Below are 27,327 nucleotides of genomic sequence, written 5' to 3'. Positions count from 1 at the left end.
TTTTTCGTTTTCCATTGAATACTTTTGCAAATGAATAATAGTTCATCATCCCGATAGTAATTTAAACTATCTGGGCCAATTGTTCCAATTATTAATTCTTCAATATTTGCTTTTAATTTGGCCACATCAAGCTTTGGTGTGGTTACCCTAACTTCAGGACTTCCTACATCTGACATAGCACCCATTGGTGTTTTTGGAGATAAATCCTCATTAAAGGTTAAATCAGGCATTCTCGATCTAGAAGTGTTTAATTCAGTCAAGTCTGAATAAAATTTTTCAGCAGGCTTTTGAATTTCTGTATTTAAAGGAATAGTTAATCCAGTTTTGTTTGTATTTCTTTGATCAAATACAGGCTGAACAGGACCTATTGTTACTGGAACTGTGACAGCTTCCATGCCTTTTGTCATTCTTTTGATTAATTCTTCTTTAGACCTTAAGTATTCATTATAATCATCATCCTCAACATTTCTTGTTTCTCTTGTATAATCTTTTGGAGGTTCCCTTGCTCTTGGAGTCATTGAAAAATGTCTACCCTCATTTCGAGCATTCTCAAATTCTGGTCTTCTAGGAGTTTCAGTGATTTCACAATTATTTGGATAAAGTTTAGGAGCTTCATTAATTGGAGGTGCACTCGGTGAAGTTTCAGTAGAAACCACCGGAGTAGACCATGATCTAGAAGGTCTCAAAGGCTGATTAGGCTGTTTATTTTTAGCAGTTGTATATATTTCTTCCATAATTGCATCCTCAGATTCACTTTCCATAGATTTTCCTGTAGGAGAACCCATTACCATTTCATGAATTAAATACAATCCTTCACTCATGTTTCCCTGTCTCCACATTCGTAATCTATCTTCATGAGTTTCTCTTTTCCATGATGGATTTTTAGAAGGTCTTTTAATTCCACTAGCTTCTCTTTGTAACTGATACATCTCATCTTCCCACTCAACTAAAGCTTCAAATTGAGTTGGTCTCGGTTTAGGAACAAGAGCATTCATTTTCTCTCGTAAGTTTCTTAAAACTCTTACATTAAATGAACCATCATCAGGCCAAGTCAAAACACCATCGTTTTTAGTATAGCGTTTCCAACTGTCGAACCATAAGACAGTATGATATCCGTATTCACCTTCCATGTACGCTGCAGGTGTTTTATACTTATGAAGTAGTTTACCACCTCGCGTTTCGATTTTCTTGTCAGGTGAAAATAAATTCTTAAATTTCTGAAATAATGTTGTCTTTTTCTCAACATGTTTAAAATGATAACTCATTTTTAAAAGTTAAATTTTATTCACAAAATCGTTCGTAAAATATTTCCGGGATGTTCCGCAAAACAACCAATCCGTGCGCGAAACACACCAACAAGCCAATGGCAGTTGAGCTACGTCAGTTTCCTGCTCAACCAATAATTTTGGAGATTTTCCTAAGGACCAATCAGCTCACAGGCCGTCAGAGACTCAGGAGCCAATCAGAATACAGCTTGTGACGTAGGTCACCCAATCCCAGCGCGGCTCTGTGACGTACACAGCAGCTGCGGTTTCTCGCTTCTCACTCCTGGCGCTTACCCCTCCTTCACAAAATCTTTTCACAGCGCCATTTTAAGAACACTTTTCAGTGTAAATTAATTCTTAACAATGACTTATAAAGACAACATCTGTTCGTTTCACTAATTAGGATAGTTTACATACATTCAAGTATCCACACTTCGGAATAGACGGCGCTATTCACACTAAGGATAATATTCAATTGTTAGTAGAGTAACCTTACCCCACCCTTCAAGCAAGTATAATTATGAACTCGCTTTGCTCTGAACCCACCGCGAAGTGAAAGTTCTAAGAGTTCCACTTGAACATAAAATACAATTCAAACTCGCACTTTTACACGGAAAATTCCCTAAATTCAAACACACACGAAATTCGTACAGGACTCTCACCTGTTTATAGAAATCATGCACCGTTAGCAAAATAACGACGTTATCCGTACAGGGCTCTCACCTGTTTATAGATATGAAACATGTACCCGTACAGGACTCTAACCTGTTTATAGATAATCATGCACCGACGTTAAATTTTACCCTTCACTCAAGCTCGGATATAACTAATACTCTCATCACAGTGAGTTTTATGGAAGGCGCTTTGTCCCTATTCTCATGCTGCTTTGATTTCTTAGAAAATCCTCACTATACAAGAATCAGACCTAGCCCTAAAACTGTGCTGCTCGGCGACAACACTATGGTACACGGCGATACCTCTTGTGATACTCGGCGATATCACTACAAACGAACAGATGGCTTGCGTGACTAATTTCTCGCCACACAATCTATACCGGTATAGCTTACAGATAGGCACGAAAAACGAACTTAACAAGTGTTAAAACATTAATCCTATTTGCATACCATGACGCAATCCTTAGCAACCAACATGTTACCTTGGTTACCGCTTAGCAACCATCAATTTCTGCTACCAGATAATTGATCCAGCGGGCTATAGAAAATATATCATAAACTACGCTACCCAATTTCATAACCTATAAACAAAATTCTAAACTATACATGGACCCATTTATGAACCTGATATATTTTTGGGCCTACTGAATCAGGTGGTCAAATAAATCTATATACACATTATTTACAAACTATAAACATATTTATACATTTGCAGAAAGAATATTGTCATTAGTATAAAACCCAATCATTTAAATGACCACTATAGGCGACGTGATCTAGCTAAAGGTAACCTATACTTCTAAATAACCAAGACCAGCTTGTTTGTCAAAAGTAAGAATTTATTTTCTAAATTATGGTATATATGTTGTAAGTTTTATAAATGAAATTTATTTGCAATAAAGCAAGCATGATAGTAAGAAATATGGAAAAATACAATTTAAGCAATTTAATCAAATTTAAAGAAATTATATAAAGTTTAGCATTTCTAAAACCTATTTCCCTAACTGAGCTAAATAGACAGAAATTAAAGTAAAGATCTTTGAGGATTCTTACGTGCTCCACGCAAAGTCCAGCAGCACATCACCCTCATCGGAAAGTCAGAAAGCAGCAGCCAGCCCAACCCTAAGGGCATGACTTTTTATACCTTTCTACGCTAACTAAACTAGCGAAGGAAAGTTTTCAGAAATACTCGACGTCCCATTGGCTGAGAGTGACAAGTGACATGTCACCCGATTCTTAAAAAGTTCCACAAAATCATGTCTTACAAAGACCATTGTCTCTTCCACGTGAAGCCAGAGGCTTCCTGCGATTTGCAACTTTGTTTTAAGTCATCCTCGCAGCTTCCATAGTCTTACAGTGCAACTTCCGCGGATGCCAAGTTAAGGACTGACAAAAAGTTCACTTTCGACCTTGGCCATGTCCGACAGAATGATGTCAGCTCATCAGTTTTTGCTTTGTGAATGCAGCTTCAATAAACGTTTTAATTCAGAATGGGCGTCTCGTGACTTTCTGCAGAAATTCAGATCAGCTTTTATTTTGCGACTCAAATAGCTAGGCCTCAAAAGCAGGCAACTTATGATTTCTAGTATAAAACAAACACAAGAAAAGTATTAATGTAAGAAATAAAGTATTTTCTGTATCCACCCCATGGTTTACTAATTAATTAACCCACCCGATTAATCAAAATGTTACCTAGCCATTGCAAACAAATAAAGCAGCGTTTATATTTACCAGTCTCCGTTTTTCTATGAGACCCATATGCACCTAGAATAGTAGAAATGACATCACACAGACGAGAAAAAGCAAAACAAGCACATGCTTATTTTAAATATGCAGCAGTTAGTAATGACAAAAACGAAAACAATAAATTATTTTATTATTTTGCACGAACAAAAAGATGCAACATTTATGCACGTTTATGAGCACACATGTTAGTCCCCCCACGTGTAAAGTTTAATCTAGGTTATATTAGCACGACATATCACAAATCATTAATAATTTTATTCATGTTATGGAAATGTGACTTTGCGAGTTTAAACAAAATTTTGTTTTCTATCTCGCTCCATCACTACCGACCAGGCATGGCTGTTTACTTCAGTGGAAGCACTTGATCTACCCTGCACCCTGCCCGTTTTCTGTTGTCTTGCCTCACTGTTGATCTGATAGTAGTGATCCAGCATCGAGCCCCAGATGTTTCTCCTGAGTGTGTCCTCCCTTCCCCGCTTCAGAGGTTGCAGAAAGGGTCAGGGCATATATTTTTTTGGCTCCCCGCACTCCTGCCCCCGACAGGAGCCAGACAATTAACTGTCCCTCTGTCTGGCTCAGTTTCAGAGGGCTGAGGCCTCCTCACCCATCTCTTGCTGTGCCCCACCCCCTTAGGGGTGGATGACTCAAACCTAAGGTTGGAGGGGTTAAAGCAGGAGGTTTATCATACTCTGTGGGCACCCGTATCCTCCTTAAGATCGTGAGCTTCGGGTAATGTGACATTTTCATAGCACTGTTTTTAGAGCCACGGGGCACGTCTTTCATCAGCCCTGCTTGAAAGGCTGTGGGCAGAGAAGATGTTTATGTTGAGGCTCCGGTCCTCTGACAGGGGAGGGGCCTGCAGCCTGGGACGGCTCATTACGTCTTGTGAGCAGTGGGGGCTTACGTTCACAGGCACCCTGGGTGGATTCACTGGCAGTAAACACAGCTTCTCCTGGGAAAGCGGTAGAGCATTGGGTTACAAGTGCAGCTCGGAGTCCCTGTGGCTATTAGACACTGTCTTTAGACGCTTCCCTCTCGAAGGTTATAATGTGGCCGGATACGCCAGATTCTTGTATCACTTCCTGAGAATGATTAGTTCATGTATTGCTCTGTTTTGAAGGTGGGAGCCTCCAGGAGAAGGGATTGTGCGTTTCTTGAACCTCTTTTTGGGCCCGAGCGTAAAAAAATTATCAATTTGGTAGATAAGCAAAGAGAAATCCTGGACCTTTTGTATGGTGTGGACAGTTTTTAATTGAGTGCTCCTTTCAATAGGAAGCTGGATGAAAGACAATTGAGGAATAGCAGCATAGGTGTGATCTGGTCAAATCTGTTGTGTCCAGTAATACATCTGCAAAAGAACAGATGATGGACGGAATGCTGAATCAATCAAACATTCACCCCTAATCATAGATCTGGGTTAAATCCATTGTTTATTTCCGCGCCATTCCAGTTTAGACTCAGCCATATGCAAATCAGTTTTGATCCTTGTCCCCATGGGAACAGTCCAGCCTGAATTACCAGGCCAGATCCTCCCTGGACCAGAGACAAGCATCCTAGGACCGGTTTCGGGGTTTCAACTCATCAGCCAGGATAGCTTGAATCTGGTGGTGTAGCGAGCACAATACATTGTGTACCCACATACATTTTCTTTTTATTGTTTAGTCCCAACACTTCCACTTCCTTTGGCATCATCTTAGCCTCCCGGATATTTCTGAAGGTGACTGCCGTGGTCGCAGCCCATCTTTGCAGGTCAAGAGAACACATATTCCTGTACTTAGATGACTGGCTGTTGAAGGTTGACTTGTCTAAGTCATGGACCCCCTGCAGACTACTGTTTCCCTGCTGACCTATCAGGGGTTCTCGATTAGAATGCCACAATTCCATATTTATCTAGTGTAGAGGATTCCCTTTATAGGAGCTGCCCTCGATACAGTGTGGTGCAAAGCCATTTGAACCCTGCAATGAGTTGGACATTCTGATTAAATTTCAGATTTTTTTGAGCTTGTTATTATTGTATTATGAGGTGTATGGGTCTGCCTCATTCCCAGTATCTCTGCAGTGGAATCTCTGCCTTCAGAGTGCTGAACACTGTGGAGTTTTCGTGGACAACTTCAGTGTTTCAGAAGAGATGCCCCAGGAAAATTGGTGGTCGCTGAAGGATGCCAACCTGACTCTCAAATGCGATTTTGGTAATCTGAGCAGCCATGCTTTAGCATTTGCCCTCCCCTCCGTCTCCCTCTTTCGAAGGACTTGCATGGAGCTTAAGTGGAACCAGCTGCCAGGCTATGGCCAACCTGCAGATGTGGTGGATGTCATTTTGGCTGCTTGACGCTTGTCCACCAAGTCAATATATTGTGGCTGCTGGGCAAAGTCTGCAGCATGGTGTGAGGACCATTAAGTTGATCTGCTTCAGGCGAGGCTTTCTGATGTACTTTTGTTTGTCCTGGGCACATCAAGACCTTTCCATAGGCACCACTAAAGACTACTTATCGACCTTTATATGTTTTCCTGATCAGCACTCCTGGTTACGTTTCCTGTTGTGTTTTTTTAAAAGAGTTACCTCCTGCACCCTTTATTATGCCGCACTGGGACCTTCATTTGGTTCTTACGTTACAGGTAATCATGTCTTTTGAGTCAATGGACAGTTGTTGGGACGGTAATCGTGGTAAACAGACATGTACCACTGACCTGAGTGCCTGACTGCATGTGAAACTGGTAGTATGACTTTTATCTATTTTCTTGGCGCCACGCTGATCTTGCACGTCCACAGAGGCTTGTCCCTGAAAGTGTAAGGTCCAGAATATGTCATGTGACCTGTAGAGGGAGCGCCAAATGTGCCATCATATCAGACACTTTTCAGTTTGTCTCGCTGTGCAATACCATTTTTTCTATCCATATCCCTGTGTTCTAGGTAGGCTCTTGAGAGTCACACCCTAGACAACTGCTGTGTTGTGGGATTTTACAAGCAAGCTGCATAACTGTTCATGTAGCCAAAATGATGATGCACAACTTCACCATTGCAAACTATTACCAAAGCAGACCATGCTAGCCTGCAGATGGTCGCTGCCTCAGCATTTAAGGCAAGTGCCACAGCTACTTCAGGGTAGAACAAAACACGCCTTACAATGCCTGACGTAACTTTGTTTTTCTTAAATTGGAATCCCAGATAATCTTCCCTAAAGAGGTCATTCAAGTTTTTAGTGTTGTTGACTCAATATGTGAGAGTTTTAGGAAAATACTTGACCCTGGTTTCATGTTGATAGGGCTCTTTAAATAGTAGAGGCTGAGAGTCAGCTTTGTTGGTCAGTAGCATTCAATTTGTTGCCACTAAGTGTTATGGTGTCACCTTAATTATTCATGCCTTGTGAAAGCTATTATTACCCAGTGCAACGATACTGAGTGTTTAATTCGTCTGAATTCATAAAGTGAGCCTGCTTCCCATGATTCAAACCTGTGATGTACGAGTTACCCACAGATTCCAACAGCAGGAGCTCAACATGTTGAGTGTTTCTTACCAGCAAAATACATGTGAGAACGTGATCTAGGTTATCCTGGTAATGCGGTTCAAACCACTATGTGTAGATTCTATTTTTTACTGAGTCATAAAGACACTCTCCCATTTCACTTTAAATAGGGATATCAACTTGGCTACATTTTAGCAGGTCAAAAGTATTCTAGTTTAGTGCTTCTGCTTTACATATATTGTTTTCAGTTGTAGTCTTATTGGTTCAATGGAAGCAAACCAACACTATCATTCCCATTAATTTTTGTTACATGAAAACTCCGTTTAAAACCTGTTTTCCCTCCGACATGGAGCGGGGTGGCAACCTTGTCTTAAGTGAGTTGCTTTAGTAGGTAGTTTGATGGACCCAGGCCACGCAGTCCGGGTTGATGGTCTTGAGCTCCACTATGGAGGATTGAAGTTGTCTGATGTTGATTGATGGTGTCGTATGCCGACGACACGCAGTTGGTTATCTCCCTGTCGCGTGCACCCGGTCCTTCGGCGGACATCTTCAGAGCATGCATGCGAGATCTTGCTGCCTGGATGTCCGCCAACTGCCTCAAGCTCAACGGAGGCAAGACCGAGGTGCTGGTCGTGGGGGGCTGCCAGTCTGCGTGGACGTCGGCATGGTGGCCATCTTGTCTAGGCCCAACACCCATTCCGTGCCAGAAAGCTAGGAATCTGGGCATCTGGTTTGACACTGCCCTCACCTTTGGCCCTCAGATCAACCAGGTGGTCGGACTATGCTTTGGGACCCTTAAAAGTTTCAGGAAGACTCTGAAGTTCTTGCCCGTGAGAGCCCGACAAACCTTGGTACATGCACTAGTCACATCAAGGATGGACTATGGCAATCTTCTCTATTTAGGTACCTTGGAGAAGAACCTCAGCCGCTTACAGGTCCTTCAGAATGCCGCTGCCCGATTAGTGCTTAGACTACCCAGAAGAGCCGCTTCTGCAGCGGCCCTTCGGTCTCTGCACTGGCTCCCGGTCAGAAGTAGGGTAGAATTTAAAGCACTATGCACGTGCCATCGGATCATTAACGGGAGATCTCCTCTCCCTCTGCAGGGACTCTTGACATCCTACGAACCTCCCCGATCCTTGAGATCCTCCGGCTCTGGACTCCTGGTTGTTCCTAAGGTGTCTAGAGCACGGATGGGCGGAAGATCTTTCAGATACCTTGCAGCCTCTAGATGGAATAAGTTACCCGTGGCACTGCGATTAGAGCCATCAGAATCAATTTTTAGAGCCAAGCTTAAAACTGCCCTATTCGCTCAGTAGGTATGCCGCTTCTGTAAGTTCCAGTAATAAAAGTTTCTCCTCAGCGCGGGGACACACCGCTGTTGCGTCACCAAGCGCTTTATAAAACTCCCTAAATAGAAATAGAAAATAGAAATAGTTGTAGATTTGTTTGTGGTACATACTGATATATATGTATTTACATTGTTTTGCATAGGGAAAAAAATTACCATTGGGGCACCTGGAAGCACTTTGAGGTAATTTTAAAATACACACATAAGCTGCCTCAGCATTGTCCATTAGGGTGTTGATGTCTTGGGAGTATGCATCCTGCTGACCTACTTACAATAGGTACAAATAAAACCACCTCACACTACCACCATGATCTTCTAATCTGTTTTCACATCTGTTTTACATGGTGACCGTTGTTATATTATGCTATACCACTTCCAAATTGCAACAAATGCCCCAAAAGTGAATGTTGTATCGACATATTCATGAGAGAGTACCAATAATGTCCGGATAAGGCTTGACAGGTAAGTCCTAGGTCAAGTATTTAAACTCTTCCTAAACTGTAGTAGGAAGGGAATCTTCCAGAAAGAAAAGGGGAGGTAATTCCAGAGTTTAGCCGCTCAGACTGAGGTGTTTCCGTCTGAACGATTTTGTTTGGTTCTAGGCAAGACCAACAGCTGAGCATCAAGGGGTGTAGCCAAAGAAAAGTTGTAGAGTTGATGAATTTTTGTGCTAGATAGTATGACAGTCTTGTGCACTGCTTTTAAAATGTGGCTCAAGGATTTGTAAATAACTTTTCCCCTGGAAGTCAGTGCAAAGATTGTAAAGACTCGGATGCAGAGAAGCGTGGGAGTCCTAATGCCATTCTAGTAGCATCTCTGTATCCTCTGCAATTTCCTTATAGGCCTGCGTCTAGCCCCATAAAAAAAAAAGTTTCAGTAATTCCGGCGACTGAGTATGGTCACTTGAATCTCCACTCACTGGATATTATTTTTGGAGGACAGACAGAATCTTCTTGCGCACCTACAGAAGAAATAAACCAGTTGCAGCCATCAGTTTAACCTACCCAGCTAGGGAGAGATCTTGCACCAGTTATACCCCCAGATTCTTTACCATATTAGCTGGTACGTGCAAGATGGTCAGAAAGCTGACTGCAGAACCGATAATGTTTTATCCAAAGCACCTCCATTATTTGTGCGTATTTTTGTAGGCATGCTTAGATGACTGCCATGGACAGAATTAAAGGTTCCAAAGGGTCAGCACCCGACCTATCTAAAGTGATAATAAGGTGAGTGTCTTCAGCATAGTTCATAGACCAAACGCCAAAAGTTTTGGCCAATTGCACTAGTAGGCGTGTGTTTATATTGAAAAGTGATGGGCTAAGTGCTCACCCTTCGGGCTCACCTTGGAGCAGGGTCTTCTGCTGACATAAACTGGGGTAGATATACTGATTGTGACCTGTCCATTAAGTAGGATCTGCACCAGTATAGTGCTCTAAATGCAATACGTTATCCCCTGCAGCTCAGTGAGTAAGATGGTATGTGATACCTTTTTGAATACTGCAGATATAGCTAATAGTTCAAGGGTTGAATGCTCATCCACACCCTATATTATATAAAGGTTATCCACCATGGAGGCCCTCTCAGTCAACTTTTTTCCACCACCTAACCGTCCCCTAACTCTTACTACACTATGAATCCCGTTTTTTTAAAACTCTATTCCTTTATTGTAATTGTCCCATGGTGATATTGAAACAGTATTAACACTTGACACCAAGTGGTGTACTGTACTCAACAATAGCTTGTAGGAAATGGTGTAAATGGACGGCCACTAGTTTCTTAACCACTTCTTCTCTAAAAGAGGTCTTGAGCTTTCTAGCATGATGCCACGCTACCCAGAAAACTGTCAGTAGGAAGTGCCTAGGACCAGCTAGGCCACAGTATATACAATCTACGAATTGTAGTGATTTGAGGAAGCACGGGAATAACGGAAAGTAGGGTGGGCCTATCTGCACACTAAGGGGAGATCTGCAAGTAAGTCTGAGAGCAGGCATACAGTGGTACATATATATATATATATATATATATATATATATATATATATATATATATATATATATATATATATATATATATATATATATATATATATATTACCTACTGGCGGTCGCCAGTAGGTATATATAGTTAGGATTTTTTCTCTATGGGATTTTTGAAAATTCTATGTCTAATAACTTTGGCGTTTGTGGACGGAATTGGCTGAAATTTTCAGGAAAATGGAACATTTTGTTTCTGAGCAGCCCCCGAAAATTTGGGGGGGTTTCGTGAAGGGGGGGCCGAGAAAAAAGGGGTGTCCCAAAACGTGTTTTTAACATTGAGTTTTCCATAGGGCGGTTGGCCTCACTTTTAGCCCGAACGGCTGAATGGATTTCCACGAAACTTGGCAAAATTGTAGATATTGTTTGCCCGATGTGCCTTTGCTAGGTCTCAAGATATGTGGTCCTGTGAATTTTGAGTAAATTAGGTTTAAAAAAAGATATATATCTAGAGCCGCGCCCGGTACGCGTACCGGGGAGCGCTTCAGGCGCGCCACGCGACTTGCGCACGGCAAGCTGATTGGTTCTCGGGTGTCTGTAAACATTCGAAACAGTCCGCAGCGGCCGCCATCTTGTGTCTCGGTGGGATTGAGACACAAGAGGTGGCAAGAATCAAAGGGGGGAAATTAGCAAAAGGGGGCAGGGTACACCCCCCTGACCCCCTACTTTTGATGTGGGGGCCATAAAAGGCTCCCGCGGGTGAAATTTAAAAAAAAAAAAAAATCTATTTTCGCGGTGGGGAGCGCCCGGTACGCGCACCGGGGAGCTTACGGGGGAGCGTACCATGGAGATTAAAAATGACAGACTTTTTTTTTTAAAAAAAAAAGCTTCTTTTTATAAATTGGAGGTAGTTCTGAAAAGAACTTTTTTTTGATTTTGTTGTTTTATATATTTTTTTTGTTTTTGTTTTATATTTTTTTTAGACTTTTTAAAACAATTTTATATTTTTTTTGGATTTTTGTCAAGGGAAAAACAAAAACAGGGATTGCAAAACTGCTCAACAGGAGCAAAAAAATTTGAAAATTTAGGGACTGGCAGAGCAGCGGTGTTGCTGCTTCTTTAGGGCAATCAGTTCAACACTGCTCCCCATAGCAGAGCAGTTCGTCACACTCCGTGCACAAAAATTTGATGCCTGCAAACACCGGCTGAATGTTAGGGACCATTCTTGTTGTTAGGGTGTCTTCTTTTCACATGCCTGATCAAATTAGCATTCCCAAAACTATATTTTTTCAGAGGATTGCCTCTGGATAAACTACTCCCACATATTTTGCAGGTTACTTTGGGAGCGTTGACTTTTTTCTGTCCTTCAGGGATGTCGTAAAATTTCCAGATGAAATGGGTTTTTTTCTTTTGCTGAGGAGGGTCCTCATCTAAAAATCCATCTGAATCACTGCTGGATGACTCTCTTGCAGCCATTGCTGGAGATCAGAAAAGTAGGAGATAGAGTAGACCGAACAGCTCTTGCTCTCTCCAAGTACAAAGCAATAGTGAGAGAAATGGGTGGGTTTCACACAATTTGGAAAATAAAAAGTTCTGAACCAATGAAAAGTGTTATTTTAAAGTCACATGGTTTGACGCGCTTACGCTACGCGCCCCGGGGCGCGCCCCGGGCGTGTATCGTAAGCGCATCGGGGCGCTTATGTTGCGCGATCGTATGCGCTTCTGGGTGCGCTTACGCGGTGCGTCATAAGACGCATCTCGCGGCTACGCGATACGTGTCTTATGACGCAAGGCGTGGCGGCTACGCGATACGTCACGATGTTGTTTTCGTTCGCGGCAATAGCGCTTCCAGGACGCGTATTTGTACGCGCCCCGGGGCGCGCCGCAAGATTGCGCTTACCCGTGCGTTCACCTGTCCGCGCCCCGGGAGCTTACAAAAAAAAGTATTAAAAAAAAAATTATTAATAAACATATAAAATATATGTTTGGATTTAAAGAAGAATACATTTTACAGCTACAGATATTAGCTTTTAAAAAACCAATGAAATTCACTGAAAAAACCATAGGTTATAGACCATATATAGTTAGGAATTAGCATTTACAAAACCTTGAAAATTCACTGAAAAAACCATAGGTTATAGACCATATATAGTTAGGAATTAGCATTTAAAAAACCTTATTTTACTCACACAAAACCATTGAAATTCCATATATAGTTAGTTGTACTAACTATATATATCGCGCACCCGCAATCCACTGCTGATGATGTCACATATTACATCATTCATGACATGGTCAGTGACATCACTGATGACATCTCAAATGACATCACTGATGACATCACTGATATCTCATTTGACATTACTCATAACATCATTCATGTGATGATACGATGAACCTCTTCAGACTCTAATATAACCTTAGATACACTCAGTGTAAACAGACACTCACAGTCTTGCAAAGAATCAATCACACCTCCATTTCCTCAACTATATAGTTAAACACACCTTACTTATTGAAACATATAATAACACATATTTACTCTATACAAGTTCACAATAATCCATACAGCCACTCACACATTCACTGGCTCTTATGCACAGTTATTTATATATGTCAACTACCACATGTACTGTGTTTTACATATGTACTTACTTTGACATGTAGCACTGAGATATCCATTCACTCACCAATACACTCATGCACACAGTAAACCGCCCATACAGCTGTTTCCACATGCACTTTTGAAGCCATACATCTAGTGAATCAACTGCTCACACATCTATGCACAGAGTCATTCACCTCCCAGACACCCACACACACACTCAGTCTCCCATACAAATACTTGGCCAACTAATCAATAACCCATATAGTTAGCTAATGATCAACAATTGCATCAGATTACAAAACAACAGACACAATGGTGCACAATTTAAAATAGTTTAGTCACTAACCCATGCACTCAGTGAGACACATTTAATCCCTCACTTATACAGTCAGTCATGCACCTACTAAATACATCATCCAGACACTTATACATCCACTCATTCTTCAATATATAAGACATATTTTAACTTTACAGAAACATACAGTCACTGGATGTTATCAGTGATGTCATCAGTGATGTCATCAGTGATGTCATCAGTGATGTCATTTGAGATGTCATCAGTGATGTCATCAGTGATGTCACTGACCATGTCATGAATGATGTAATATGTGACATCATCAGCAGTGGATTGCGGGTGCGCGATATATATAGTTAGTACAACTAATTATATATGGAATTTCAATGGTTTTGTGTGAGTAAAATAAGGTTTTTTAAATGCTAATTCCTAACTATATATGGTCTATAACCTATGGTTTTTTCAGTGAATTATATATATATATATATATATATATATACACTCATGGGTGTACACAGCTAGGGCTTGTGACTGTAAGAGGCTACATGGTGCGGTACCTGTAGGTAGTTGGGGTACGATGTAAACTACCTCAGAAATATCTGCAGAGAGGCCTCCGAGCATGCCGTGATATAAGCGCAGACTGCAAACTTATAAACTCTTCTGTCCAGTATCATTGGCGGGTCACAGTGACGAAATTTGATCTCCACTTCAAAAGGACGTTTGAGCCTAGCATTACTGGTGTCACCCAGCTGGTCTCAACCCCGTCTGTGGGTCTTGACGTGACACCTTGTCAGCTCTCAAAGGCCAAAAGAAGTGACACAGGATAAGCCTTTCATATCTGAGCAACACATTTGGCCTCGCTGCTTGCTGACATAAGTTAGAGTTATTTTCATTGCCTTGAGTTATAGCCCACTTTCAGGGTCTGTCGCTCATCTTAAGATCTGTTAGGTGACAGAAGCATCATGGGCGCCTGGCATCTTCTCCACCCATGCCCTATTAAAGGATAGGCTTGCAGTGTCTTTCGAGGGCCGATGGCTTCAAAGTTGGCCAGAACAAAAGTACAAGCATCCGGACCCTTAGAGGTAATCAGAGTAAATCTATCCAAAAACATTTGGGCTCACCCAAATGGTGCGTGACATGGTGGCAGCTCCTTTGGTTTGCGCTGTCATCTGCAATAAAAAAAAAGTATTGTTTAGTATGCAATCTGTGAAAGACGGTAGGTCTTACTGAGAGTTTGGCAGACTGGATACTTTGTCACAAACATGACAGATGTCCCCTGCCGCCTTACAAGTGCATTGTAGCCTATTGCACTTGTTAAACAGTGGAAGGGTTAACCACCAAGTTTTGGAGCTAGTCTGATAGTGCAAATAATCGGATATGCGTTGTTCATTTAAAGGTTATTTATTGTTGTCAAAATCTTGCATGTCTCAGTACTTTTTTTTTTATATCAGATCACCTGAAGTTGTAGAGGATGTATCAATATCATGATTGAATTATTCAATAATAGTGTTCATCACATAATTTCTCAATACATCCACAATGTATTTCGGACTGAAGAGCCCTTCTTCAGGGAGTACATTAGTTTAATCAGTACTCTGGTTCAGAGCTTGAACAACAGCAAGTTCAAAATTGTTCTGTCTGTTCGGCAGACGAAACAAACATTTTTGTTTGGGCGAATGGTTTATATCTAATTAAATGTACCCTCTGATGAAGGACTCTTAATGAAGGGAGACTGTTTAGTAGTACTGACGTGCAGTTTCTTTCCTGAAAAATAAGATTCGCCACTAGCCAGTCATCTGACCATTCCTGCTCTCTGCATTCTTGAGGAAACGAGTTCTTTCATCCTCAGAGCTGAACTTGCTTGTAAAGTAGGTTAGTGGTTAATACTTAAATATTCTGAAGTTTTTTTGTTGTTGTAAATAACTATCTTTATCTCTCCAGGTCAAGAGTGTGTGCAGATGTTGGCGGAGAACACTCGCTACTTCAGACAACGGCTAATGGAGATGGGATTCATCATCTACGGGAATGATGATTCACCAGTTGTGCCTTTGATGCTCTACATGCCGGCCAAAATTGGGTAAATGATACAGCCCTTTTTACCTACAAGTTTACTACTCTAAATGTGCTGGAGCAAGCGGTTCCCTGCTTTGGACTTTGGCTGTGCCCGCTTTCATGTAAACTCTTTCTTAATGGAAAGATTTTGGACTACGTCATAGCTTCGGTAATTAAAAGTAGGCCTGAAGTTTTCTTGCAGGCAGTTTGCGGGCATGCTTCCATTCCCCACAGCGACTTGCAGCTACAGTCCTTGGGTTGGTCCCTGGATGGAACCGATGTTCTCCTTTTGCTGTAGGATGCTTTGGACAAGCAGATCTGACAGGCACATTGTCAAGCTCCAACCAAATACATGTTGCAGCTTGTTCCCTGCTTAAAAGGGAATGGGCAGTATGTAACTCTGTGTAGATCTACACAGCTTAACTGGAAGTAGCTTTCTAAATCTCTAGCAGCTGGAGAACAGTTATGTAATTCTGGGGAGCTAGGGCAAAGGCCCAGCTCTCAATAAGAGAGGAACTTTGTTTGATGTTTTATGTAACTGGTCCAGCATGTAAATTCATTTTGTACACTTTCCACTGACAAACTGTTTTCACGTTGTGAGAAATCCAGATTTGAAGGTACCCATTATTGGGTTTTTCATTTTAATAGACCATGCATACAAAATAATTTTTACGCAGTGTGTTTGGTAGATTTATAGTGGTAGGTTAGTTGTCATTCCCCGCATTAATACATAGTAAGTAATTCCCTGAAAGACCTGGTGTCCATGAACTCAGAGTCTGGTCTATCGCATGGTATGGGGTAGTGGCATCCTAGAGCTAGAACGGGCCTCTGTCTTGGGTCCTGATTGCTGTGGTCTGGAATTTCCAGTCCTATTTAACCTAATATATTCGTAACTCTTTGCGTTCAGAGTTGTGAGCAGCAGTGTAGAATTAGTAGGGCCCTAGGTGGTGACAGTCTCACCAGCAGGCCTCACATTTGGCTGAACAAATGTGTTGCTCTAACCAGTTGCTTGTTGAGATGACAGCCTAGTACGTGGCAAAACCAGGTTTTGCAGCGAGAATCTTTTCTGGATTCACATGCTGCGCATTATTCCGCCATCTAGTGGTTGGGTCTGGAATTGTAGTATTTTTTTCTTTTTCTTTTTGTTTTTCGTATTTTCTTTTTGTTGTTGGTGGGCGTCGACATACCACCATTTGGTGTCCCTCTGTGACGTTGACGTGCTTCCTTCGGAAGCTCCCACCTTTGGTCGCAATCTTCAGATTCTTTTTTCCCGCTGTTGGGTCTGGATCGATACGGAAGGAGCTCCTGAAGATTGGAGAGAAGAATGAACAAAAGTTACAAAATGAGTTGTAAAGCCAACCAAACCTCCTTTGGGAGTTGCCAGTGCCATTGTGGTATTTCAATAGTGCATTTTGCACAAGCTTGATTTCAATCCATGGTTGAAGAGCTTGTTGGTCATTTGTATGATAAGTGTAGGTCTACAAGATTAATGCATTGCCATTTTAATCCTCTGCACTTGTTATTTCTTGAGTTGACTTTCTGTCGAATAACTTAATTCGATGTATGGTCTGTCCTCTTTTCTCGGTAGCCTCACAGATCTCCAGACTCTGGTCAGGTAGACTGTGACTCTTTTCACATATAATGTAGGTGGCCACCTGGTCTCATCTCATACGTTTTTATCAGGTTCTTTCGGGTCCTCAAGATGATTCAGTGTACCGTTTTCAAGTATGCTGTTTCTACAAAGGCTTGTTTTTTTTTTTGAATGGGCGATGTCACCCTGTTAGATAAGTGTTGGGAATGACCTATTTTGCGTGGTATTCTGCCAGATTTTTGAATGGACTGATTTTGGTAGCCAGAGACCGCTGCACGCTTTATTCCTAGTACCACTAGTAAAGTGCTTGTGCTCGCCCTCAAACTTGACGAGATTGGTATACTCCTGATTGGCACATTTCCTTTGCTCATATGCCCCTATTATGTTACTAGGTGTAACCATGGTCTGTAAATTAAATACCAGCGGGCTGCAGCACTCATTCATTTTGCTACCCACTGCAGTAGCACTGTAAAACCTGCTTCTCGGCATACCATTGTAGCCTGGCTGTGCAGTTTTAAAACTGCAAAAATGACTGTTAAAATAACCCATTCCAACAGGCCCAAATCTTCCTTTTAAATATCAATTAACCACCTCTTAGTAGGCCGTATTGCCCATAAGGCACGGTATTTAAAAGTAGGACATGTAAAAGTTTAATGCGATTTTCACTGTAGCAGGGGTGACTTTTCCATGAGAAAGCATTGGCATACACTATTGTTAGGCTAGGAAACTGCTACAATTTTCACTTTTGGACGTATAAAAATATTTATTACAGGCCCACCTCACTGGTCAAGTCGGATTTATAATAAATATTTCAGAAAGGGCTCTTTTAGAAAGTTAATTTTGCCCTACCTCAAATTCCTTGAGTCTAAATCTGGTTTTGCTCTCCCACTCCTGCCAGCCAGTAATTAGCATATGAATAGGTGTGAATGAGGTTTGAACTTGATCCCAGGTGCATACAATAGGCTAACCTGATTAGGCACACATGACACATCTGCAGAATATGCAGAGTAGGGCTGTAAGAGTCATCTCCTGCTTGAATGTCACATCCTGCTTGACCGGTCAAATGTTTTTTTTTTATGTAATATTTGGGGCGCATTTTAAAGTGACCTCCCCATCACAGCAAATGCTAGCTGACACTTGACCAGGGCCCTTCTTTTGCCCTATCCTCCCCCAGCCCGACAGGCCCCAATCAGAGATAGCGTCTTTTTGACTTTACATTGCCAAAGCCTATTTGATAGGTCTGCTGATATTACATTTGAGGCACTAAATTAGGGCAACAGGAAGCCAAATAATCTGTGTGTATCCACTGTCTGCGTGCTGAACTCAGCTTTAGGTATTCTAGAATTCAGTCTCTGAGGTTGCTGTGTGTATAGGACCTGCCTCAAACTGGATTTTAGTGTTAAGATGGTTAGATGCGGGAAGACACTAGGATTACCATAGTACACGAGTACACTCTCCCCGCACACACAGCCAGCCCTCAGAGCCCAAGTTTAGTATGGCCGAAGACTTTGGCCACCGTAAAAATGCACGAAGTAGGTAGGGTTAGCCCCGAGAACCTTTACTCTATTGTTCAGGGCATCCCCAGGGGTCATTCCCACCCACAAGCTTGTGCTAGGCATAAATGTGGTATCTTGAGGCACCCACTTCAGAGCACTCCTGGACCTGTGAACGATCAGAAAAAGATGAAACTACTGTTTGAGACTTGAGAAGAGCCTAGAAGATTGGACCCGCTTTCCCTCTCACACACATAGTACAAATGAGTGGTATCCAAAGGTCATAAGCCTGACCTATCAAAGCTTCAGTAACACAACAAGCTACAAGAGGGTTTTTCCTGCAACTGAACCTGACTAAACCCTGCTGTGGCCTCTGCCCGAAACCCTTGGAGCCTCTAAGTGCCTCACCAGGTACCCTGGGGGGGCTTCAGAAGTGTACTTCTGTGGTGGATGGGGACTTAAAGGACTAATATCAAAAGGTAAACCTGGTTAATGTGTGTGGCCCGCTCTTCATCTGGTCCGCATCCAATTGCTCCGAGGTCCTGCTCTACCACCACCATTGACTCTTATTGGCACTTTTGCTACTTAAAACCTTATAAATTCATGACTTCAGTTCCCCTCATTGTTTTTTTTTCATTTTGTTGTAATTGAGTTTCGTACATTTTACTCAATTTTTTTTATTTGTTTTGGTATATTTATTGTTTTGCATTTGAAGAGGTTGTGTCTGCAGAGGAAAAGCATGCATACATAGAGTATGTTTGGGCCACCTAGAGGTGAGTTTACAAATGACACTGGATTCTTCTCAAAGGATCACAGTAATTCTTTTAGTGCCACACACTCATGTTGAGGGAAGTAGGGTTCCTGTAGGTGGAGCATGGAGCATCATCCTCTGGACCAAACAGCAAGTTGTATCACTACCATTGCTATTAGACTACAACACCAGGTAATATCCGTGCAAGACATCAGGTGACATTACTCGCGGGAAGAACTCTGAGGATATTTATGGTAACCCCAGCCAGTAGCACTCTGTGACTACTCTGAAAACTGAGAAGATTAAATTCTGGGCCTGTATGTTACAAATGTCCCACCTTGTGCTTGTTTTCCTACTGAATAGTTTCCCTTGGGTGATCGTTGCTTGGTGATGTGGACCCTTTTCATTTCATGAGAGTGCGTTTTTCTCAGTCCTTTCTCTTCTTCCACTAGTATTCACTCAGTAAGTCATCATTCATGCGCTCACTCTGTCACTCCTTGCATTCGTGCATCTATTCAGGTATCCACTAATTCTTGCATTTACCCTCTGGCACAGCCACAGTAAACATACACAAGCACAGCAATATTTTCAAGGTAAATTAAAAGAATACAAGAAAAGAAAAAAAGCATGTCACTGTCAATCACTGCAGGCATATACTTGCATTAACAAAACTAAGAATTGTAGGGGGTGTACGTCTTGTAGTGGCATTGTACATAGTCTATTTCCAACAGGAGACAATATGTTCACTTTTTTTCAATGATAAAATGATACACGATTGACAACAGCATTCCATAATGGTTATCTAATTTAGAGGAAATGACCACATGGATGAGGTGAATTGCTGATAAAAATGATCAGGAATCAAGCGGCGCGTTAGCACTGCATGGGTAGTTGTAGTTTTCGCTTAAGAAAATTAAATTAAAAAGAGAAGCTAAGAAATGAAAGGGAGTGAGGGCAAGTGGGAACGTTTTTACATCAATGGTGGAATTGCCCAACAATACGGAAATATTGAAACAGAATGATTACACGAATGCCGACACTGTGCGGGAGGGAAGTAGTGGCCTCCCCAATGGTGCCTTTTAAACAAACGTGGGAGAAAACAGACTTAACGGCAAGAGAAAGAACCTGAGTCTCACTAGGTTTTATGGTAGCAAAACGCAACATCGCAAGGAAATGGAGGGTGGAGACGGGACCTATGTATCGGGACTGGGAGGCCAATATGGACTGGTGTATGCAAGCTGAAAATGTGGTCTCCGAAGGAAGAGGCTGTCCACAAAAGTGGTCAAAGATCTGGAGGGGATGAAACAAAAGCAGAAGGATGGTTTGCCTACCTGTTGATGGAGTTTCCCCTCCTGAAGGGTGGGGGGCGGGCAGCAGGGGCAGAGATATACAAGATATGTCATTGATAAATGTGGCAATAAGTAAAAAAGTGATGGGGGCAAAACGCACATCACGATACTTAAAATAGACGTCTGTCTTGATAAATGTAAGAACAAAAGTGTGAACATGAGTTTATTTAAGTGCTGATTATTCTGTTTGGTTTGATGCTAATTTTCAATAAAAAGATTTAATTTAAAAAATAAATGATAGCAGAACTAGAAAAGGAAAAAATTAAAGGACCAGTTAACGAGCCCAGGCACTGAAGTGCACTCGTTTTCAGAGATGTGCACATGTGATCAGAAAATTTCAACATTCACAGGGCAAGAGATCCAATGACTGAGGTGGACTGAACCATTACCCTTTTAAGTACAATGTCATGAATGGAAGCAGAGTATAAATAACACTTAGACAGATGAGAGCCGTCACACAGATGGATCTCTATGGATGTATATAGATGTATGTATGTTTTGATCATCTTTTTAATTACAACATCCTGGCAGACAGCTAAGACTCAAGTTTTCTGAGGCGATTCTACCACAAATTATTTCAGTGCAAATCTTGTACCCTTGGGGATTGTCAGCGTGAGTAACTTAGCCAAAATCCTTCCCTAGAAAAGTTGTATGTGAGATTTCACGCAATAGAAGAACTGACTGCAGGCTTTGACATGTGCACAAACAATCCACCCTTAACGGTCTATTGGCTTTAACATGTGTGTTACATAGTAAATAAATCAGGCCTACAGCCTTTGTTGTAACATTTAATAATAAACAGATCAGACCTAGTGAACCAAGCAGGCCTTTAGTTGTTGCCTATGGCTTGAATTCATAACCAACTCAGATCTACTGTACTGAGCTTAAGTGTTTCCATAAGGCAAGCATCCAACATACTGTAACAAAATTACAAATATGTACAAAATTACAGTTGTCAAAACAATATGAAATCCCTCCTGGTAAAGATTAACTTAATACAAAAGTTGTGTCCCAATAGTTTGTTTAGATGGGGCCCACAACACCAAAACTCTTGCCTACTGCGGTAGTTTGATTTTCACTATAAATCAGAGAGGACTATTTGCTTTTTCATAATTTTTCATTATAAACAGATCACACCTAATGAATGTGACGCAATATCTCCCAATAAAGAGATCAGGCCTATAGCCTTTTCCATTGCGTTGACACTATGACCAACGCAGGCCTACTGAAGTGCACATACGCTGGCAACAATCGTGCATACTCTTAAAAAATTACAAATATGTACTCAATTACAGTTGGCAAAACATTATACAACCAATTTCAAAAGTGCCTAACGAGAATCATCCCAGTGAAAATCTTCTATTGCCAGGGTTTGTCAGAGTAGGTGACCAACAGCAAAAACATTGCCTGCTATGGTAGTCAGTGAGTTAACATGTAACAAAATATCTGTCTACTTCCAGTAGCGGTATAAAAACAGTCTCCCGTTATAGGCGTATTGGCTTTAATAAATGCTTTTCACTGTAAAAAGGCCATGTCTTCGGTCTTTGTCGTGTTAATTTTCATACAAAACAGACTAGACCTGTGGCATCTGTCATAACTTTTATAAGTGCACAACTAAGGCCTATAGTTGTTATTGTTGGCATGCCACAATAACCAAGTCAGGCCTGGGGTACTGAGCGTAATATTTCCCACAAGGCAGCCACCAGGCACACAATAATAGAATTACAGAGTTTGGCTATTGAAAATACTTTTTGTCCTGGCAAAGATTCTCACTCTTCAAATCTTCTATATAATTGCGGTTCGACCTACGGGATAACCAACACTGAAATTCTTGACTACTATTGTAATCTGCCAGAGGCACACAGTGATAGAATTTCAGAGTTTGGCTTTTGAAAATACTTTCTGTGCTAACAAGGATTCTCCCAGAGCCAATCTTCTATATTCATGGTTTGCACTAAAACTCTTGACTACTATGGTGATCTGTGAGAGGCCATGTAACAAAAATTCTTCTCTGTAGGCTATTGTGAAGTTAACGTTGAAATGAACATGAACATAAACCTCGTCATGGATCCACTCGCCACCCTGCTCCAAGCCTCCAATGTCCAATTCCATATGTACGCTGACGACACACAACTTTACCTAAAGCTACAATCCCCGGAAGATATCAAACATCTGAATTCCACGCTTATCAACACTCAATCTTGGCTGGCCGATAATCACCTCAAGCTAAATGCTCTGAAAACTGAGTTCCTACTCATCTCACCCCCGGCTAAAATTTCCACCACCCAAACCTGGCTCAATAACCTAACAGCACTAAATGTCCATCCTACCATCGTGGACTCGGCGAAATCCCTAGGCATCACACTCGACGCCAAGCTCAACATGCAGCAGCACGTTAGCAAAGCCACAAAAGGAGCTAATTTCCAAATCAACACACTGAGGAAAATTAAACCCTTCCTCCCTGCCGAAGACTTCCGAACTGCCGTACAAGCTTTAGTCATCCCTCGAATAGACTACGGAATTGTGGCCCTCAGCAGACTCCCGCTATCCACAACAGCACCCTTAAGAGCCTCCCTGAACGCTGCCGCGAGACTCATTACTGGCTCAAGAAAACATTCGCATATATCCCCAGACTTAAAGTCTCTAAAATGGCTGCCTTTTGAAGCCAGAATACAGCTAAAAATTGCAGTTATGACACAAGCGGCCGTGCACCACAATGCACCCAACTACCTTGCTCAAAAGTTGTCTATATCAGGAGGTTCAAGATCCAATAGAAGTGCAAAAAATCTACTCCTGAAACCTCGTAGATTCCGGAAAGAGAAAACATACAAGCGCTCCTTCTCAGGAATGGCACCCAGGATCTGGAATGCGCTCCCTCCTGAAACCAGGCTTATCTCCTCCACTGCACTCTTCAAGAAAGAGGTGAAAACCATCCTTCTGGTCAAGATCTCCTGAACCTTATAGGGGCTGGATCAGAGACTCTGCATTGCTTTGTATCACTGCTCACCTTGTCCTTTGGCACTTTACTTCTACTTGGTGGGACACTACTACGTTACTCTCTTACTACCGACCAATATATGATACACTTTGGTTTACTGATTCACTCTCCCGATGCCCCCACTCAGTGTTCTCTATATACTAGGACTTTGGTATAAGCCACCCACACACCCAAGGTGTACCTGAACACCTCTGTAGTGGGACCAATGACTGGTGCCGTCTTATATTACTTGTTTACCTGATTGTATATTGAGATGTTTTAGGTATGTTATTATTATCCTACCATGTTGTGACTATTATACTGCTCCCACTATCTCTGTTCATTCCTACTGCCCCTGCCCTGTCTTTGTGAAGCGCTCTGATATCTGTAAGGATCTTGTTCGCGCTATATAAAACTTTGAATAAATAAATAAATAAGCCTTTCACAATAAATATGCATGGCTTACTACCTTTATCATAACATTTAATAAAAAAGATCAGGCCCATAACCATGTTCATTAACTTGCCAATATAACCAACTCAGTCCTGCTGTATTGAGTATAATCTTTGGCATAAGCCAAAAAGTAACCAAAATATAGGGAGTCACTCAGTTTGCTGCAAAATAACCCTCCACAAGGAAGAAAACACACTTATTTTCTTATATAACCTTCGCCCACCAGGGTTGCCCCTTGGTGGCATGCTTCATCATCTGGTCAATCTCTATCCGCTAAGGAACGAGGCGTGCTGCAACCTACAAATTATGTGGGGGCAATTATATCTGTAATAATATGGTCTAGAGTCATGATAATAGGAGTTGGGGGTTATTTAATGTGGAAAGAAAACCCTTTAAAATACCTGGCTGGTAGTTAAGCTATTATTTATTCTGTCCTCTAGTCGTTATGATTAAAAACGGGGAGAGGGATGGTTGGATGACTATGTACCTGGCTTCCTAAGGGTCGACATGTTTCAAGTTATTCAGTCAAACAAGCTTTATTCAATTTAAATAAATCATAAAAACACACAATACAAAAATTCATCATAAAACATGTTAAAAAACTACAGAAATCCTCACAATAAATAAAAATAACAGCACCCCCAATTTTTTTAATGCAATTTGGATCAACCCATAGAGAATATACTAACCCTTCCTTAACCATATTTCTTTCTTATTACAATTGCACCTCTTATAAAATGTGAAACTGCACAGCAGACGGCCATTGTGTCCAAAGAAAGTACAAACCTATATCCTTCTACATACAAGCAGAGTTGGAGAGACTTTTAGATTGGAAGTAGATATTTAACTCTTACTGACTTGTACAAAAGAGAATAAAGGGCAAAGTGCCCTGTGCTGTGGAATTATCATTTGGGCATGAACATAAGGCATTGGACCAACTGCAGTACTGAGGGGAAAGCCACAAGCAAATTGACTAAGGACAGACCAAATCTAGTCAAGTAAAATCTATGTTGAGGATTCATCAAATATACAAGGTGTAAAAACGGGGTTGCTTGGGCACATTAGTTGCATCTAAATTACTCATTGATTTCTGCTGATTTAGCACCTGCGAGTAGAGTAAATTTGCCCTAGTCAAAAAAGCAGTTTTATTAATAACTTTAGCTTGATGAGGCAAATTAGTAGGATTATTGAACAGATCAGTCAGATCCAACTCCTGAAACTTTTGCTTGAGGTAGTTAAACCATGGAATAGTATGAACTTCGGCGTGTTAAAGACAGTTCATTATAATGGATCTAGTAAATTCCAGTTCCGGTGTATTCATAATCTTAGCCCATAGCAATAGGGGAGCGAGACCTACTCGAGCCTCCACTAACTCTAGGCCCAGTTCAAAATGACAGAAGAGTTGCTGCACTTTTGATCCCATCAAAAGCCTTCTGATAAAAATGTTTCAAGCCCTTTGGCTTTTCATCAGGACCAATGATCTACCTCCTTGATGCCACTCCTGTAGTGCTGTTGGCGCTGAATCACACTCAGAAACTCTGTATGCTGCATATAAGAAGGTGATTATACCTACTTGGTATTCACTGTTTTGTAATATTTAGGTAAATGCTTTGCTTCATGGATCTGCTGGTGGTCAAGATGAGCTTATAGTCACACTTCAATCAAATTATCCCCTTGACTATTCACCTAAAGGACAGATACATGCGTTTCTATAAGAAAACAAGTGTGTTTTCTGCACCTTTTGGACTTTTTTTCACAGCAAACTGAGTGCCTCCCTTTATTTTGGTTACTTATTGGTAGGAGGACGAGCCTCTCTCGTCCTCTATCTCCCCTCGTGTTTGAGAAAAAGCCAAAAAGTGCTATACACTCTTTCAGTAGAAGCACACACCTTTGTCCTAATCAAATCCTGTACCCGGGGCAACATGCGAGTGGAACCTAAGCCCCTCTCTCAGTAGTACTCAGAAAATTCTTTTTTTTTTCTCACATAAAGTTTGCCAACTGCTGCTTTGTCAAGCCAGCCCCAAACAGCTTTTTTAAAGAAATGCATACATGTTTAAGCTTAGCCGGAAGCTGCAGTCTAATTCTCAATGGTTGGAATTGTTAAAGGATTATTGTCCTAATCTATTCTAAATCCTGCTCTACACCCTTTAACCCCCACCTCTACAGAGCCTTTGGTCGTGAGATGCAGAAGAGGAATATTGGGGTGGTAGTGGTGGGCTTCCCTGCAACCCCCATCATCGAATCCAGAGCTCGATTCTGTGTCTCTGCAGCCCACTCCAAAGAAATGCTTGATACAGTAAGTACATTAATTTGTTTTCTCTCTTGTGATTCATATGCTGAATGTGCTACATGCTTGTCTCTTGGCTTTTCATCAGGTTTCTGTAGCCTCTGCATGCCTAGTGCTTGCAATAATGCTCTTGTTGCTCATCTGGTATTTTTTTTTTTACTTTGATTGTCCCATCCCTATCCCCTTCCTTATCCTTACTCTTTTAGTCGAATCAGTCAACACTAGATAGGCTCTTTGTCCACCTCTTATCCTTTTCGTCATAGCCCATGCAGAAAGTAAACTTCCTCCTATATCTTTTGTTGGTATGGAGAGAGAAAAACTCTGGGGCAATAATTAACTGAGAAGAGGAGGCAAGATTCTGGGAATGGAGGTCACTGGTAAGTAATCAGAGCATTTTCTTGTTCCTTCTCCTAAAGGTTATCCCATAATGGCATGCTTTCATACTTCTCTCAGAGAACAAATTGTGACCCACCATTGTTAGGTGCATGCCAAGACTTATGTGTTAACGCTCCTTACCAGAAAGGAAGCATCTCTCTGCTGACCAATGAAATTCCGCAGGACATCCATTCCTGCCTTTATAACTTTCATCCTGTGGAAAACTCTAATGCGCATAAGTGCGTCGTCATGAACACCACCCACAAGTGTTTGTTATAACTATAAGGCCTAACCCCTGCTTCACAGCAAAGGAAGGGTCATTGGTTTCCTTGAAGAGACTGTCAATTCTGATTCAGAGTGCATTCCCGAGGCTCCAGCTTCTCCATATGTTTAGTAACCATGCAAAACCACCCTGACTCTTAATAACAGTGCTAGACTCCCAGTGAATGGCACCACAGTTGTAAAGTCACCGATCGACAATCTGCGTCAGATGCTTTTAGTCAGCCAAACTTAAAATATACAACTTTGTCAGCTGAACTTTAGATTGACAGGTTTGGTTAATGTTAAACAAAGTTTGCTAATCCCAAAATTCCAAGGAGGATTGGGTAAATCAGTCATTATTTCTA

The 27,327-nt window shown here is 41.5% G+C and overlaps 1 protein-coding gene across 1 annotated transcript in view; it reads left to right on the top strand.

Annotated features, from left to right (window-relative positions):
• The window catches only part of SPTLC2 (serine palmitoyltransferase long chain base subunit 2), a 340,212-nt gene that overhangs the window by 288,651 nt on the left and 24,234 nt on the right, over nucleotides 1-27,327 (top strand). The window contains exons 10-11 of the mRNA XM_078659973.1: nucleotides 15,315-15,450; nucleotides 26,206-26,335. Of these exons, the coding sequence (XP_078516099.1) occupies nucleotides 15,315-15,450; nucleotides 26,206-26,335 (266 nt within the window). The remainder of the gene's footprint in view (nucleotides 1-15,314; nucleotides 15,451-26,205; nucleotides 26,336-27,327) is intronic.

The sequence above is a fragment of the Lissotriton helveticus genome, chromosome 9, assembly GCF_964261635.1.
Source record: "Lissotriton helveticus chromosome 9, aLisHel1.1, whole genome shotgun sequence".
NCBI classification, from domain to species: domain Eukaryota; kingdom Metazoa; phylum Chordata; class Amphibia; order Caudata; family Salamandridae; genus Lissotriton; species Lissotriton helveticus.
The sequence above is the reverse complement of the archived record's forward strand: the minus strand, read 5'-3'. Positions and strand labels throughout refer to the sequence as shown.